At 44.0% G+C, this 14,755-nt stretch overlaps 2 protein-coding genes across 2 annotated transcripts in view; both read left to right on the top strand.

Moving 5' to 3' along the window:
- Nucleotides 1-4,463, top strand: part of msi1b (musashi RNA binding protein 1b) — a gene marked incomplete at its 5' end in the record, with an annotated part of 15,243 nt that extends 10,780 nt beyond the window's left edge. The window contains 8 exons of the mRNA XM_080004632.1: nucleotides 324-406; nucleotides 492-609; nucleotides 1,826-1,906; nucleotides 2,636-2,692; nucleotides 3,184-3,246; nucleotides 3,367-3,515; nucleotides 4,157-4,206; nucleotides 4,302-4,463. Coding sequence (XP_079860758.1) covers nucleotides 324-406; nucleotides 492-609; nucleotides 1,826-1,906; nucleotides 2,636-2,692; nucleotides 3,184-3,246; nucleotides 3,367-3,515; nucleotides 4,157-4,198 — 593 coding nt within the window. The 3' untranslated portion in view covers nucleotides 4,199-4,206; nucleotides 4,302-4,463. The remainder of the gene's footprint in view (nucleotides 1-323; nucleotides 407-491; nucleotides 610-1,825; nucleotides 1,907-2,635; nucleotides 2,693-3,183; nucleotides 3,247-3,366; nucleotides 3,516-4,156; nucleotides 4,207-4,301) is intronic.
- A 3,213-nt stretch (nucleotides 4,464-7,676) lies between these two features.
- Nucleotides 7,677-9,862, top strand: LOC307232448 (transmembrane protein 233-like). Its single transcript, XM_080003459.1, has 3 exons — nucleotides 7,677-7,860; nucleotides 8,859-8,993; nucleotides 9,448-9,862. The coding sequence occupies exons 1-3, from the start codon at nucleotides 7,690-7,692 to the stop codon at nucleotides 9,457-9,459; spliced, it is 318 nt and encodes a 105-aa protein (XP_079859585.1). The 5' UTR covers nucleotides 7,677-7,689; the 3' UTR covers nucleotides 9,460-9,862.
- Nucleotides 9,863-14,755: the final 4,893 nt, after the last annotated feature.

Raw genomic sequence — 14,755 nt, 5'->3', positions numbered from 1 at the left:
TCCTGAAGCACCTCCTTCCCCACCCGCGGGACTGATCGATTATGACAGCCTGCCAGCTTTGCCGGGGGCCTTCTGGGCCGGAATGGGGGAGGATGAGCACGGGGGAGGATGGAGTGGGGGGAGGTGGGGGGGTCGGGGAGGTGTGGTGGAGGAGCAAACTTGCTAAGCGTCTGTTACAGTCGCCATTACTACAGGCTATGAGTGGTGGTGGAGTGCAACAAAGGCTGAATCCAGGGGAGCCTGTAATATCTGAGGTATAATACAGAAAGAAAACATAAAAAGATAAAGCGTCTACTTATGCACCGGTGTCCTGTGGCTGACAGGGTTCGGCTTTGTGACGTTTGAAAATGAGGACGTGGTGGAGAAGGTCTGCGAGATCCACTTCCACGAGATCAACAACAAAATGGTGAGCCTTGTCACAGAACGAGTTTTCATCTGGAGTGTTGTCGGAAATGATCAAGCTGGGGTTATTAACTTGCGTCCCTTGACAGGTGGAGTGTAAGAAGGCTCAGCCCAAGGAGGTGATGTCCCCCACAGGTTCCGCCAGGGGGCGCTCTCGGGTGATGCCCTACGGAATGGACGCCTTCATGCTGGGCATCGGAATGCTGGGTAAGACCATATTGATCGGAACAGCCGGGATAATCCTTTTTCCTGTACCTGGAGATAGCTGTTCCCGAAGCGAGGGGCCACAGCTCCTTAAAGGCCACACCGAGCCCCCGCGGAGGCGCTGACCGCTCTGATGCCGACAGTAGTCAGATCTCCATCTTACCTTGACTTGTCCCGCAGTACAAGCCCCAGAGCTGCCTGTTCAATGATGAAGTGTTAAAGTTTTTTCTTTGGAAATGATAAAAACGTAAATGCAGAACGATAAAAAAAGAAGATAATGATAAAACTAGAGAAAGAACGGGTGCGATGGATGATGGTGTGCAGATGAGTTGAGAAGAAAGTGGGTGCCCGAGGGGCCGATTAAAGAACATCACAACTTGAAACAAACAACTAAACTACTGAAAGTGTCGATCCATCAAAGGTGTGATTGAATTGGGGAAAGGGAATTTAACGAGATGGTTTGAATCGGAGAATGACAATAGATGACACATAAAATGATACGGGAAATAAAATACATACAATTGCCCAAAATCAGTTTTTGGTATGAAATAGTTAAATGTGAAATAAAAAGGTGGGAAAAAATAGACAATATCTATAAATTATATTGATTAAAAAAATATATATATATATATATAAATGATGCAAATAAAGAAATAAATATTGTGTACGCTTGCACGTTCACACGTTACCACGGCAATGCTGCCACCTACTGGTCAGACTGAGCACTCCATGCACATAAACACTCAAAAGTAAACTCAAGAAGTCTTCTGGTTTTTATTCTTCTGAAGTCATTCTCAGTACTTTGCTTCTTCTTACCATGGCTTATTCAGCCACCCTTGGCCTCACTGACTAATGGTGCAGAGAGAAGAACAAAAGTGAAAGAAGAAAGTCAGAGCGGATCAGATTCAAAATCCGGGAAGTGAAACCTCTCTCAGGGCAGATAAACGGCTCAGGGCGGAAGATGTGAAGCTGTCCACACCCCACACAGCAGGTGTAGAATATCACCCACCTGCGCGCCGCCCGTAATATAACTTTTTGTCGATAGAGGGCGTCATCGATTTGAGGCAACAATATGGGAACCGTACTGTACCCCTTTAGGGAGGCTACCGCCATGCAATGTTGTTTTTTACGGCTGAGTTGACCGTCTCGGTGTTACCATTATGTGTTTCACGGTGTACGCGGTGAATATGACTCCAGCTGTGTCTCTGCCTCCCCGCAGGTTACCCAGGGTTTCAAACCACCACCTACACCAGCCGGAGCTACGCTGGCATCACCCCGGGATACACCTACCAGTTCCCGGGTAATTTCATTACACAGCATGCACCTTCTGCCCTTTCTGTCCATCCTACCGTCACATCTACATTCAAGCGGGCACAGCCCATATTAAAAACAACAAAAACATGAAATGATTCATTGATAATTCCTCCCAACAAAAGAGACAACTTGGAGCATTTAAGTCGAGATAAACACACGGGTGGCAGAAGGCTGACACGGTCCTATGATTTCATTTGCTTTACTTGACTTTGATGACTTACACCATCTTCCCATAAGCACATGAATCTGACTGATTAAAGAGTGTAACTGGCTGCTTGTAAAATATCAGGGAGCGGAAACTGTCTTCTCTGCCTTTATGTGCAAGTGTGTGTGTGTGTGTGTGTGTGTGTGTGTATTTGTGTTCATACGGTTCTATATCTTACTCACCAGTCCCGTGCGCTGTTGGAATTTGGGAGTGTCAAAGGGTTTTATTCCAAAACGACAAAATGTACTCCTTGAAGAAGTAGGATTATAATAGGGTTATAATTATATTAGGTAATTTTTACGTATGACTCATGAAAATGTTGTCGTGAAAATCCCAATTTTTCTCCCCCAAGGTTTTGGAGTGAAACCCTTGTTTCTTTGTGTATTCAACTTTGTGTCCCTCGTATTCCCGGTGCATTGATGCATTTCCCTGCATGTGTGCTCGGTGATGGTGGTGATGGTGGTGGTGGTGGTGGCGTGTCTCAACAGCACTCTGATGTTTCTGTTCTAGAATTCCACTTAGAGAGGACCCCCCTTCTGACTTCACCCCACCCCCCTGAGCTCACAGGTCAGTCCGTCCCTCCGCTGGACCTTACAAGCAGCACGTTGTCTCCGTCTCCGCAGTGGACCTTGAACGCACTGCAACCACTGCAAGAGCGGCCCAAGAAATAAATGAATCCCTCATCTATGTATCGCTGTTGTGTTTAGAGGTCTCCCCTGTCCTTCAAAGCGGTCTAGATAAAATGAAATGTGTAGGAATGAAGCATTGAAAACAGGTTGGGTTTGAATTAAATGTAAAATATAAATGATACATAAATAAATGATGTATATATAATATGAATGATAAATAAGTGATACATTTCTTACTGCTACTTTTTCCATGTAAAACGGTAAAGTGTGATAGGGTTTTTTTTGCCGCTGGAGGGGGACCTGAATGTTTCCAAAAACCTGAACCTCACGCATCTCCCGCCCTCTCTCACTCTCTCTCTCCCACTTTCTCTCCCTTTATCTCACTCTCTCTCCATCTCTCCCTCTCCCCCTCTCCCTCTCTCCATGCAGCTATTCCTCTCACAGCGTACGGACCCATGGCTGCAGCGGCGGCGGCAGCAGCGGTAGTTAGAGGTATGAAGCCATCGATAGGAAGATTGCACTTGAAATCAATTCATTATATTAACATAGTAATATGTTTTCTTATTATCTAAGGTCGTATTTTGTATTATTTCATGACTACTTTTGTTTTAGGCTCCACCCCCTCCCGCTCGGGGTTCCTAGGCACCAGTAGCCCGGGGCCCATGGCCGACCTGTACGGGGCCAGTCAGGAATCTGCCGTCAGCAGCTACCTGAGCGCTGCCAGCCCCGCCCCGAGCAGCGGGTTCGGCCACGGGCTGGGGGTAAGACACCGCTGAGCAGCGTTCTTTTCGTTTTTGGAAAGAAATGATCCTTCCTTAAAGCTCCATGTGGTTTTTTTTATGAATGGCCACTGCTACATATTTGATGCTATAAACTACCTACAGCATATATATTTTGTATTTTGTATTTTTTTTTTGGGGGGGAGGGTTTTTTTTCGGGTTTATTGTTATTTTTTAGGTTTATTGTATGCAACCAGTTTCTTTCACATCGCCATTTTCTATATATTTTTTTGTTATTGCTTTATTGTTATTGGCTATTGTTTTTGATATGTGCTGCTGTGACTCTGCAGGTAAATAAAGTATCTATTTATCCATCTATCCATCTATCTATCATCTATCCCTCCATCTATCTATCTATCTGTCTGTCTGTCTGTCTGTCTGTCTGTCTGTCTGTCTGTCTGTCTGTCTGTCTGTCTGTCTATCTATCTATCTGTCTGTCTGTCTGTCTGTCTGTCTGTCTGTCTGTCTGTCTGTCTGTCTGTCTGTCTGTCTGTCTATCTATCTATCTATCTGTCTGTCTGTCTATCTATCTATCTGTCTATCTATCTGTCTGTCTGTCTGTCTATCTATCTGTCTATCTATCTGTCTATCTGTCTATCTGTCTATCTATCTATCCTCCACAGGGGCCTTTGATCGCCACGGCCTTCACTAATGGTTACCATTAGAAGAGTGGGTAAGTGTCCCTGTCGTGCATTGTGTTTTTTATTCTATGTCCAGTATCCTATGACGAACATGGTGATGATGATTATTTTATTTTTCACTTTGGAGACGTTGACTGCAGAGTTAGAGGGAGCTGAGGCTGCTCTGGAGCTGATCTGACCACTCTCTTTTCCGTTCTGGCTGTGGTGGCGAGCCGAGCAACGACCCCCTCCCCCGCCACCTCGATAAAACTCCTCCTGTCAGGATAAAAAAAAAAAAGAAAATATTAGTTCACAGTCAGGAGCAACTTTTTTTTATGTTTATGATGACATGAATTAGAAACATGTGCAAATGCTTTATTTCTAGTTTGTGTTTTTTTCCCCTGTTTTAATTTCACTGTACTGTTTTTTTTTTGTGATGGTTGCTGTTATTTCTGTGTGTTTTGGCTGTTATATTGGTTAAAATTGAACTCCTGTCAGATCCCGATTTCACTAAGAGAGATGCAAATATTTTTGGGTTGCATCTCGGGTGAAGGCCAGCAGGCGTCATCCTTGCTGGAAAAAGTGTGTGTATATTCGTAGAATGTTAACAGCAAATTTTGTGATTAATACTATTTTTTTGAAAATGTTTCACAAAGTGTAAATCTCGTTAGGTTTTTAACAACAATTTGTCATGCTAAAGATGATCAAATGATTACGATCATCGGTAATGAACCCGCACATTTAATACGCCGTGCGACACTGTAAGATACTGTACATAAAAACTCAGTTTTTAGGGGGTTTTCTGCAAACTTTGGGTCGAGGAGGTGGGAAGTGTGGGATGAATGTCATGATTATATTCCACCCATATTTACTCACTGGCATTTACTCATTGTGTGTGTTGAAGAACCTCGGCCTGACTGGCTTCATGTCATGGTCACAGACGGAGAAAACAAATCTCTTCAAATGAAAGGGCTCCTAGATGAGGTGTTGAAGAATCTGTTACCGAGTTGAAAACCAAGGTATCAATTGATGCTTTTTCAAATGTGAATTCAGTCAAGATATTCATTGGGGGGGAGGGGTAGGTACAGAGACAACGGTATGTGGGTGGGGCTTATGATGGGAGTCAAATGGGAGTCAAAACTATTTGACTATAGAGTTGGGGGGGGGGGTGATTTCTTACATTGTCATATCATTGTCAGTTTGAAATGTGATTTTTAATATGTGACGATCGTGGAGGAAAAATTAAGGATTGGCCCGCGTGAGCAGTCGTAATGCGTTGCCACGGTAACGGTTGGGATTGTTTATATGTTGCATGTGGGCGGAGTTATGTGGTTACACATGGGGTTTTTTTTTTGGTTTTGTTTTGTTTGATTTTTTTTCCAGTGCCATGCACCGTTTTGGGATGGATACTATAGTTATAAATGTGAATTATTTTTTATTTTTTAACCTTTTATTTTTTTTTGCTGTTTCATTAACATCGATGTCTATGTCAATTCGTGGATAGATACATTGTTTTTCAGTCGGATCTGTTCTCACCTTTTGTTTATTACAGTCTGCCAACCTCCACGACACTGGGCAGAAACACTGCTGATTCACTGGGTGACAGAACTATTTCCAAAGACCAAAGTCATTTGGTCCAGATGATACTAAACTCTTGCACTGGCACGTCGTGTCGTATGTGTTTTTTTTTCCTACCATTTTTCAAGTTTAAAAGTACAAAGCACTATTAATCTATTAAAACACCTGGTTCTACATCTTGATACACTTTCTCACACTGCTGCAGGTGACCCTAGCGACATTTGATGGTATTTTCACTGTAACGATAACATCCCTTTTGAACACTGTAACCCCCGCCCCCCACCATTAATTTCTGCTGTCATCTTTCTTCTTTGGGAAAAAAAAACAAAAAAAAAACCTTTTTAAAATTCCTAATAAATTATTTAAAAAAACACTCGGATTTGTGTGCCTCATCGTGTCAACGTGGATAAAACGTTCACTTTGCGCCGAGTCTCCCATGGAATTACACTTTCGACATTTACTCACAAATAAAAACAGTGACCGTGCGAGTGATGGCTGCATTTAGGAGCGGTGTGCCGCCCCCACGTGGACAAAAGCCAGAGCTACAAACACATTGAAAATAGTTGACGGAAGAAGAAATGAATAGAAATGTCCTGCTCCCTTTCAGACTTGTATACTTACTTATAGGTGTTTTTTTTTGTGGAGAGTTTGCTGAATTTTTCTTTATTTTTTTTTATGGTTATTGCTTGTGTGTCTGGATTATAATCAGTAGCAGTTTATTCCGCCAAGTACTTATTATTATTATTTTTTTTTTTATAAACAAGGAATTTGTCGTAGTGGGGAGTGGTGCGTTTCTCTCCAGACAATTAACGTAAAGAAGTGAAAAAAAACAAAACTGGAATTAAAAACGAATTCAACTTTTACGTCTTGGTTTATTCTGTCCCCACCTCCTTAATAAGGACCGTTACAGGAGATAATTCCTGCCCACCGCTATAATGACTCCCCTCATTTCAATTTTTCATAAATGTATTTATTTATCTTAAAAGTATAAAAACAAATTATGCTTGTAAATGATGCTGCTGCAACACTGGAACTTCCCTTTGGGGATTAATAAAGTATCTTTATCTTTATCTCATCTGCTCCCTGCTGTGTAAGTTAGTGATGGCTGCATTTAGGAGCTGTTGCCCCGCCACCGTGTGGACAAAATCCTCAACTACAAGCTTGTGGCAACAAACGTGGCAACGACTATTGACGATGATACACAGTCGGTGAATATAAGGGCTTTACTTCTCCCTGCTCCTTTTCAGATATGTTTCCATTTACTTATTTTTTTTGTGAAGAATTATTTGGATGTTTCCTTTAATTGTTTAGTTTCAATGGATATTTCTCGTGTTTCAGGATCCGTTTATCCCCCCAACAAAAGTGTGTTTTCTACACAAAAAATTGGCATAAACAATTAAACAAATAAAATAAAAAGAATACACAAAAATAGCCCAATATAAAGAATCGTAATAGACAAATATAAAAAAAAATATACAAAATATGAAAAGTGAGATAATTTTTACCACTTTTTAAACTGTACACTTTCTTTTAACTGATTTTTATCTTCCAGATTTTTTTTTATGCTTTTGAATTTTTCTGTCCACACACACACACTTTTATATAGTTGCACATTTTTTTCAGTTTCTTATCTAGTGTTTCTTAAATGTCTGAAATAAAAATCCGTCAAATCAAATTTACAAGACACGATGAGCTCATCTAAACGCCTATTGCACTCAGCAATCTGCCCAGCCTATTATACAGCAACTGGATCCTCTGTTGACCATATCTCTTCCACCACCACCACCACCACCACCACCCACCCACACCCACACACACACACACACACACACACACACACACACACTCACACACACACACACACACACACACCCTGCCATCCGCTTCAGACTGAAGAGCTGGAGCTGCAGCCATCTGCTCTAGAGTCTCTGGGGTCTCTGGGGACCCCACGGTCGGACATGACCACCAGCACTAGAAAGCCTCTCTCTTCGGGTGGGAGTGCTGCTGAGCTGGGGAGCGGCGAGGCTCCGGAGGTCCCACCCCTGAGAAACTACCTCTGTCTCACCATCGTCACCTGCCTCTGCCCCGCATGGCCCGTCAATATTGTGGCGCTGGTTTTCTCTGTGCTGGTGAGTCCATCCAATGGCAAACTGAGCTGTTGTGTGTTATAGCACTCTTTAAAAGATAGATAGACAGATAGATTGATAGATAGATAGATAGATAGATAGATAGATAGATAGATAGATAGATAGATAGATAGATAGATAGATAGATAGATAGATAGATAGATAGATAGATGGATAGATGGATGGATAGATAGATAGATAGACAGACAGACAGACAGATAGATAGATAGATAGATAGATAGATAGATAGATAGATAGATAGATAGATAGATAGATAAGAATAAGAATAAGAATCTATAGCTATAGACTTAACCTAACATTTTTAGAAATTTTAAAACATTTAAACAAAGACCTCAAAAAATAAACAGGAAAGATCTGATCCTAAACAATAACTAATGAAACAAAGTAAATATCAATGAATGTCCAGGTTTTCTAAGAGACTTAAAAGTTGTTATGAAGACAGACAGTTTGTCGGCGGACCGTCCAGTGGCTGGCAAATAGAACAGCTGTTGCATCTTTTCAGCTGCAACAAGATGAGGAGGGCAAGGTGTTGAAATCAACATCTCCCTAAATTTTTAATAGGCAGATTGGAATGAAGGGCGTGCACCCTGTGAGGCTGGGGGAATGGGGGGCAAATGGAAGAAATACAATTCACAGTAAATGCTCAACAGGACTTTTCCTTCATCTGTGACTCTGACTCTGTACAAGCAACCAGCTTGAGTCTTTCTCCTGAGGTGTTGATCAAATATCAAGTATTGCACAGGACTTAAAATAGTAGTTTTATAATAGGAGTGGAGTTAGAGATTATTTCATATAGAGTATGAGTTAAAAGCCTTAAATTGGAGGCTTTTATCCGAAGTATTTCAGATTTACGTGAGTCCTGCATTGCTCGACTATAGTCTCACCATTGGGAATCAAACGCCTAAACCGGTGCTGTTACATTTTTAGTGGATCATCAAATGTCAGGGCCGTTGTTATAAAACCGTTGCTTTGGCCTGCAGGCCCAAAGCAGCTATGAAGAAGAAGACTACGAGGGCTCACAGCGGTTTGGGTTGAAGGCCCTTCACATGGGCATCGCCTCCATTATCATCGGCCTAGCCGTCATCTCCATCTACGCCATCGTGCACTTCACCACGGTACGACTATGCGACTAATCTAGTCCAGGTTTGACTGCTATAAGTATAGTAGTTTATTATTATTTTTTTTTTTTTATCTGGACCTGGTTTTAGGTTTTCAGTGTGGAAAAAAATACAGTGAATTTCATCTTTTTCCTGTTTTCACAAATAGAATAAAGGTTTCACAAATCTTAAATAGGTTTGAAATGCTGTTTGATATCAATACATCACATACCGTTTACCATGTGTTATTATGATGATTATTATTAATAATAACACATGGTAAACGGTTATTATTATTATTATTATTATTATTATTATTATTATTATGTATGTCTAATAGAGACACGTAAATTAAGAATCCCTTGATTTTGTACGCACCAGGACGTATGCACGCTGCGGTTTAGTCCGAAAATAAAATAAAAAGGGAGACGCATTTTATTGCCGATATTTTTATCCTGCCCCAACTCCGCAGCATGTGACTTGACCTCTAACGTCTAACGGAGACTGTGACGGGAGACGGGAGATGAAGAGGAGTCGTCGCGGCCATGGCGGGATCACTTTTCAACCGGGTGTCCACGGAGCGTTTACACCGCAGCCCCCCGCCCGGCCCTGCGGGGACACTGTACGGACAGGTCTATTTGTGTTGATAAACTTGACTTTTTAATGATCAAATTCGGAGTTTTAGTTATTTCCCCCCCAGGGTGTCACCTTTGCTCTAAGTTTTCCTTGTTTTTGGAGGCCACGGAAACTTCCGTTGGCGCTAAATCTACCACCTATTACCATGACTACAAATATAGGTGAAAATATATCTAAAATATATATATATAAAAAATAAATTTGGTCTCGCGGTTCACCTAGTATATATATATATATACATATATATATAGTTTTAATCTTGACATTTTATTCCCAGTTAGACTTGTTTTTCATTATGTATTGTTTATTTGATTGTTTTTATACTTTTGCTTCGTGCTTCATCTATGCCATTGGAGCTTAATTGCGCAGTCCATAGTAAATGTTCTCTCCACTGATGATATGTTGTTAAGAACTGTTCTTTATTTAATAAAAGTGTTTATCTACTGATAATAATTGTTCGGAGGCCTAAAATTATTCCACTAAATTAGTAGTAGTAGAGGTAAAGCTATAAGTTTCCAAATTCTTGTGCTATTTCCATGTGTTGCAGTCATTTACGTTTCATGCCACAATCTATTTCAACAACTATTTCACAATATAAAAATTTGCGCGTTCTTACTAATACAGTACAGGCGTACCCCTTTGGCCGTTTCAAAAAATTTGAATCGCAAATAGTGACATTAAAATGGAATTCTGTTCACTTTTCCGTGGAAAAATAATTCCATTTGTCATAATTTAAGGCCTTGGTTTGTGTGTATCATCCACACCCGCTGCAGTGCGTTGAGGGAGGGCTTGTATGTATTCTGATATGCAATACTAACACCATGGAAGGGCTAAAAATAGAAGCAATGCAGAGATATATTCCAGAGATGTGGCTCAGCAGGCTGAGTGAAGTTATGTATAAATCCTTAAAACTAAAAGGAGCCATGAAAAGTTTTCTGAAAATTATTTTACCAATATGTTTTTGCAGATATAATAATATAATAATAACGCCCAATTGAAAATACAATCATGAGATGGATCTATGATGAAAGCAAGATTGTTTTTTGGTGAACTATTTCAGAGCGACCAGTATTTATTTAGTAGTCACTAACTATTCCAATAGTTACTGGTAATGTTTCACTAACAATCTTTAAACAAGAAGCTAGGCTCTTCAGAGTGGACTTGGGCGCAGCCCCAAAAAGGGGCTGCTGGATGTGTTGCAGAGTTAAGCCGCCTGAGCCATACAGGGTGCATCCCTGCCTCTTCAGAACATAGGCGGTGACGGTCTTTCTCTTGGCGTAGGTGACGAATCAGGGAAGAAACAGTCTTTATTTGTCACACAACACACCACACTACAACACATGCTTGCACACGGTGAAATGGATCCTCTGCAGCCAGGAGCAGTGGGCAGCGTACGTGGAGGCGCCCGGGGACCAGGTGATAAGTGTCCATCGCTGGTCAGACGATGATGTGTGCATGTTTTTGGTGGGGGTCCTTACTGACGTGAGGTGGAGGAAACCCCACGTGAGCACGGGGAGAACATGCAAACTCCACACAGAAAGGCTCCTATTTGGGAGATAACTCGACAGTGCCAACAGCGCCCCAGGCAGGAATCGAACCCAGGACCTTCTTGCTGTGAGGCAGCAGTGCAATGCACTGCGCCATCGATGACATTCTCCAGGAAGACCTTGAGAACACCACGAGTCTACTCGTAGATCAGACCAGAGATACGATTCACACCGCCACGGCAAGCCAGACGGCGGATAGCAGGATTGGTGATTCCCTGGATGTTATCACAGAGAACTTTGTAGTGACGCTTGGCGCCTCCTTTGCCACGACCGCTCATGAGTAGAACAAAACAGAGTTACTGTAACTATGTATCCCCTTAGAGGCTATGCACCTAATGGGATATTTCCAATTGTGTAAGTGGACTGCTGATAATTTATGAATACACTCGCTTCAGCCAATCAGGATGGAGCAGCATAGCCCATTAGCCCAGGGCGCCCGCCAATCGACTCCTGAAATCAATTCAGCAAGACTAATGGGGACCCAGTGAGGCTACGCCTCTTTCATAGAACTGTACTTACATAGCTACAGTAACTATCATTCTATGTCAGGAGGCTCCGCCCCTTAGGGGTTACACTCCTAATGATATACCAGGTGCGGAGGCTTCCGATACTAAACTCCCTGCTGGACCCGAACATGCCTCAAGTGCGTAACAGTCCAAGGCAAAGGCTGAAACAGCCAAAGCCGACCGTGAACATGACATAAGCACATTGCGATCCTGGAAATCCATTGTGCCAAAACAAAAGGCCAATGGGAATTAACTAACACGACACACACTGTGTACTGTGCGCCCCTGAGGAATCGCCACCTTACCGCGGTGGAGGGGTTTGTGTGTCCCTGTGACCCTGGGAGCTGTGTTGTTGGGGGCATTAGCCCTTGGTAGGGGCTCCCAAGGCAGAGTGGTCCCAGGGAAGAGACCAGACAAAGAGTGATCCAAAGGACCCTAATGCAACGACAATCAAGGCAACATGGAACCTCGTCTGGAATAGGTAGACCGGGGCCCTCTCCTGGAGCCAGACCTGAGGGGGGAGCTTGCCGGCGAGCGTCTGGTGGCCGGGCCTTGACTCATGGGGCTCGGCCAGGCACCACCCGGAAAAAAATACCATGGAGCCGCCACCCTGTGGACCCACCACCTGCAAGGATAGGCGCTGGTGTCGGGTGCAATGTCAGCCAGGCGGCAGGCAAAGGCGGGGGCCTGGGCCTGCTGATCCTCGACATCGTAGACTAGTTCTAGGGACGTGGAATGTCACCTCTCTGGTGGGGAAGGAGCCAGAGCTGGAGTGGTAGCAACTAGATATAGTCGGGCTCACCTCTACGCACAGCACTGGCTCTGAAACCAAACTCCTGGAGAGGGGCTGGACTCTCTCCTTTTCCGGAGTTGCCCAGGGTGAGAGGCGCCGGGCGGGTGTGGGGATACTGCTGTGGTCGGAAGGTAGTCGGTGCCTGTCGTGGCGGTAACCCAAGAACCCGTTGGTGGAAGCCAACGGTGAAGGAAGCCGTCAAGCTGAAGAAGGAGGCCTTTCGGGCTTGGCTGGCACAGGGGTCTCCCGAGGCAGCAGACAGGTACCGGTGTGTGGGAGGAGTTCGGGAGGCTATGGAGAAGGACTTAGGGTTGGCAAACTATTCTGGCAAACTGTTCGGCGACTCAGAAAGGGAAAGCAGGGCTTGGCTCAGGCTGTGTTCAGCCAGGGAGGAGAACTGCTAAACCCGGACTGGGGATATTGTCAGGCGGTGGAAAGAGCACATTGAGGAACTCCTGAACCCGATCAATACGTCCTCAGGGGAAGAGGCAGGTCTGAAGACTCGGGGGAAGTCTCGTCCATATGCCTGGCAGAGGTCGCTGAGGCAGTCAAAAAGCTCCTCGGTGGCAAGGTGCCGGGGGTGGATGAGATTTGCCCTGAGATGCTGAAGGCTCTGGACATTGTTGGGTTGACACGCCTCTTCAGTGTCGCGTGGATGTCGGGTACAGTACCTATGGAGTGGCAGACGGTGGTTCCCATTTTTAAAAGGGGGGACCAGAGGGTGCAATCCAATTATAGGGTATCACACTGCTCAGACTCCCCAGGAAAGTTTACTCCAAGGTGCTGGAAAGGAGGCTCCGGCCGAATGTCGAACCTCAGATTCAGGAGGAGCAATGCGGATTCCGTCCTGGACGTCGAACAGTGGACCAGCTCTTTAGGGTTAGGGTTGCTGGGGGTGTTGTGGGAGATTGCCCAGCCAGTCTACATGTGTTTTGTGGACCTGAAGAAGGCTTTCAACCGTGTCCCCCGGGGGATCCTATGGGGGGTACTGAGGGAGTATGGGGTACCGTGGCCATTCATAGGAGCCATCCGGGCCTTGTTCAGCCAAAGTGAAAGCTGTGTTCACATTCTCAGCACAAAGTCAAACACGTTCTTAGTGGGTGTTGGACTCCGCCAAGGTTGCCCCTTGTCTCCGATTCTGTTTGTGATATTCATGGACAGGATCTCAAGGCGCAGCCGAGGTGAGGAGAGTGTCCGGTTTGCGAACCTCAGAATTGCATCTCTGCTTTTTGCAGATGATGTGGTTTTGTTGGCTTCATCAGACCGTGACCTCCAGCATGCACTGGGGCAGTTTGCAGCCAAGTGTGAAGCGGTAGGGATGAGAGTCAGCACTTCCAAGTCTGAGGCCATGGTTCTCTGCCGGAAAACAGTGGATTGCTCCCTCCGGGTTGGGAGTGAGTTGCTGCCCAAAGTGAAGGAGTTCAAGTATCTCGGGATCTTGTTCACGAGTGAGGGGAAAATAGAGCGTGAGATGGACAGGCGGATCGGTGCTGACTCATAAGCCATTGCAATACATTTGCATAGCCAGTGAGATAGGCGCTGTGCAGAGAGCGGCTGCGCTTGGCCCCATAGCACGCAAACAGTTGTCGTGACAGCTGCATTAGAGCTGTGCGCTCCACGTAGCATGCCAGTGTGGACGGGGGCCACATGCCCCTTACTGCTTGACTGCGACAGGCCCGCTATCAGGGAGGTGTCTGGAGGCCCAGGAAAGTACTTTAATTCTTCTTCTTCTTATTATTATTTATTTTTGAACTACACTTTGTATTAATCCTAGACAGACCAATGTCACAGATGTCACAAACTCAAATTATTGCCCGACCCCCACAAACAAATTGATTATTTTTATTCATTCATCAATTCCCCTCACCCTCCTACCATTTTGCTGTTTGTTTTCTGGAATGGTTACTTTTCTAAGATAAATTGTTGTCGATTTATTTATGTGCGTTTCTTCAGTTCAACTATACATTCTTTCGTTATAAAATAGTATGTCCTATCTTGTGCGAGAGGGAGAGATCAGCAAGCTGCATAGCAGAAGACTTTGCGACGAGGCAATCTTTTTTCAAAATGCGAATATCAATTTACAACTTTGGGTTATAGAATAACTGAAAAGATAGAATTTCCCATTCATGAATATATTTATTAGGCAAGACTGAGGTCAATGATTATCAAGTAGCTGCAAATTTCATAGGCCGATTTACCAGATAATAGGCCTAAACCGAAAAAAAACACATGCCTGTTGCTCTTTGGGCTAGGAGTCGTACACCTTTGTTGTCGTACACCTTTGTTGCCTCTTGTTGT

This window comes from Zeus faber (assembly GCF_960531495.2).
Source record: "Zeus faber genome assembly, chromosome: 7".
Classification (NCBI taxonomy): domain Eukaryota; kingdom Metazoa; phylum Chordata; class Actinopteri; order Zeiformes; family Zeidae; genus Zeus; species Zeus faber.
Note: the sequence above shows the minus strand (reverse complement) of the source record. Positions and strands in the feature narration are given on the sequence as shown.

Bases quoted from the DNA above. Each gene is read 5' to 3' on its own strand.
- LOC307232448 (XM_080003459.1), top strand. From the start codon at position 7,690: ATGACCACCAGCACTAGAAAGCCTCTCTCTTCGGGTGGGAGTGCTGCT. The intron at 7,861-8,858 runs GTGAGTCCATCC...TTTGGCCTGCAG, and splicing joins CGCTGGTTTTCTCTGTGCTG to GCCCAAAGCAGCTATGAAGA.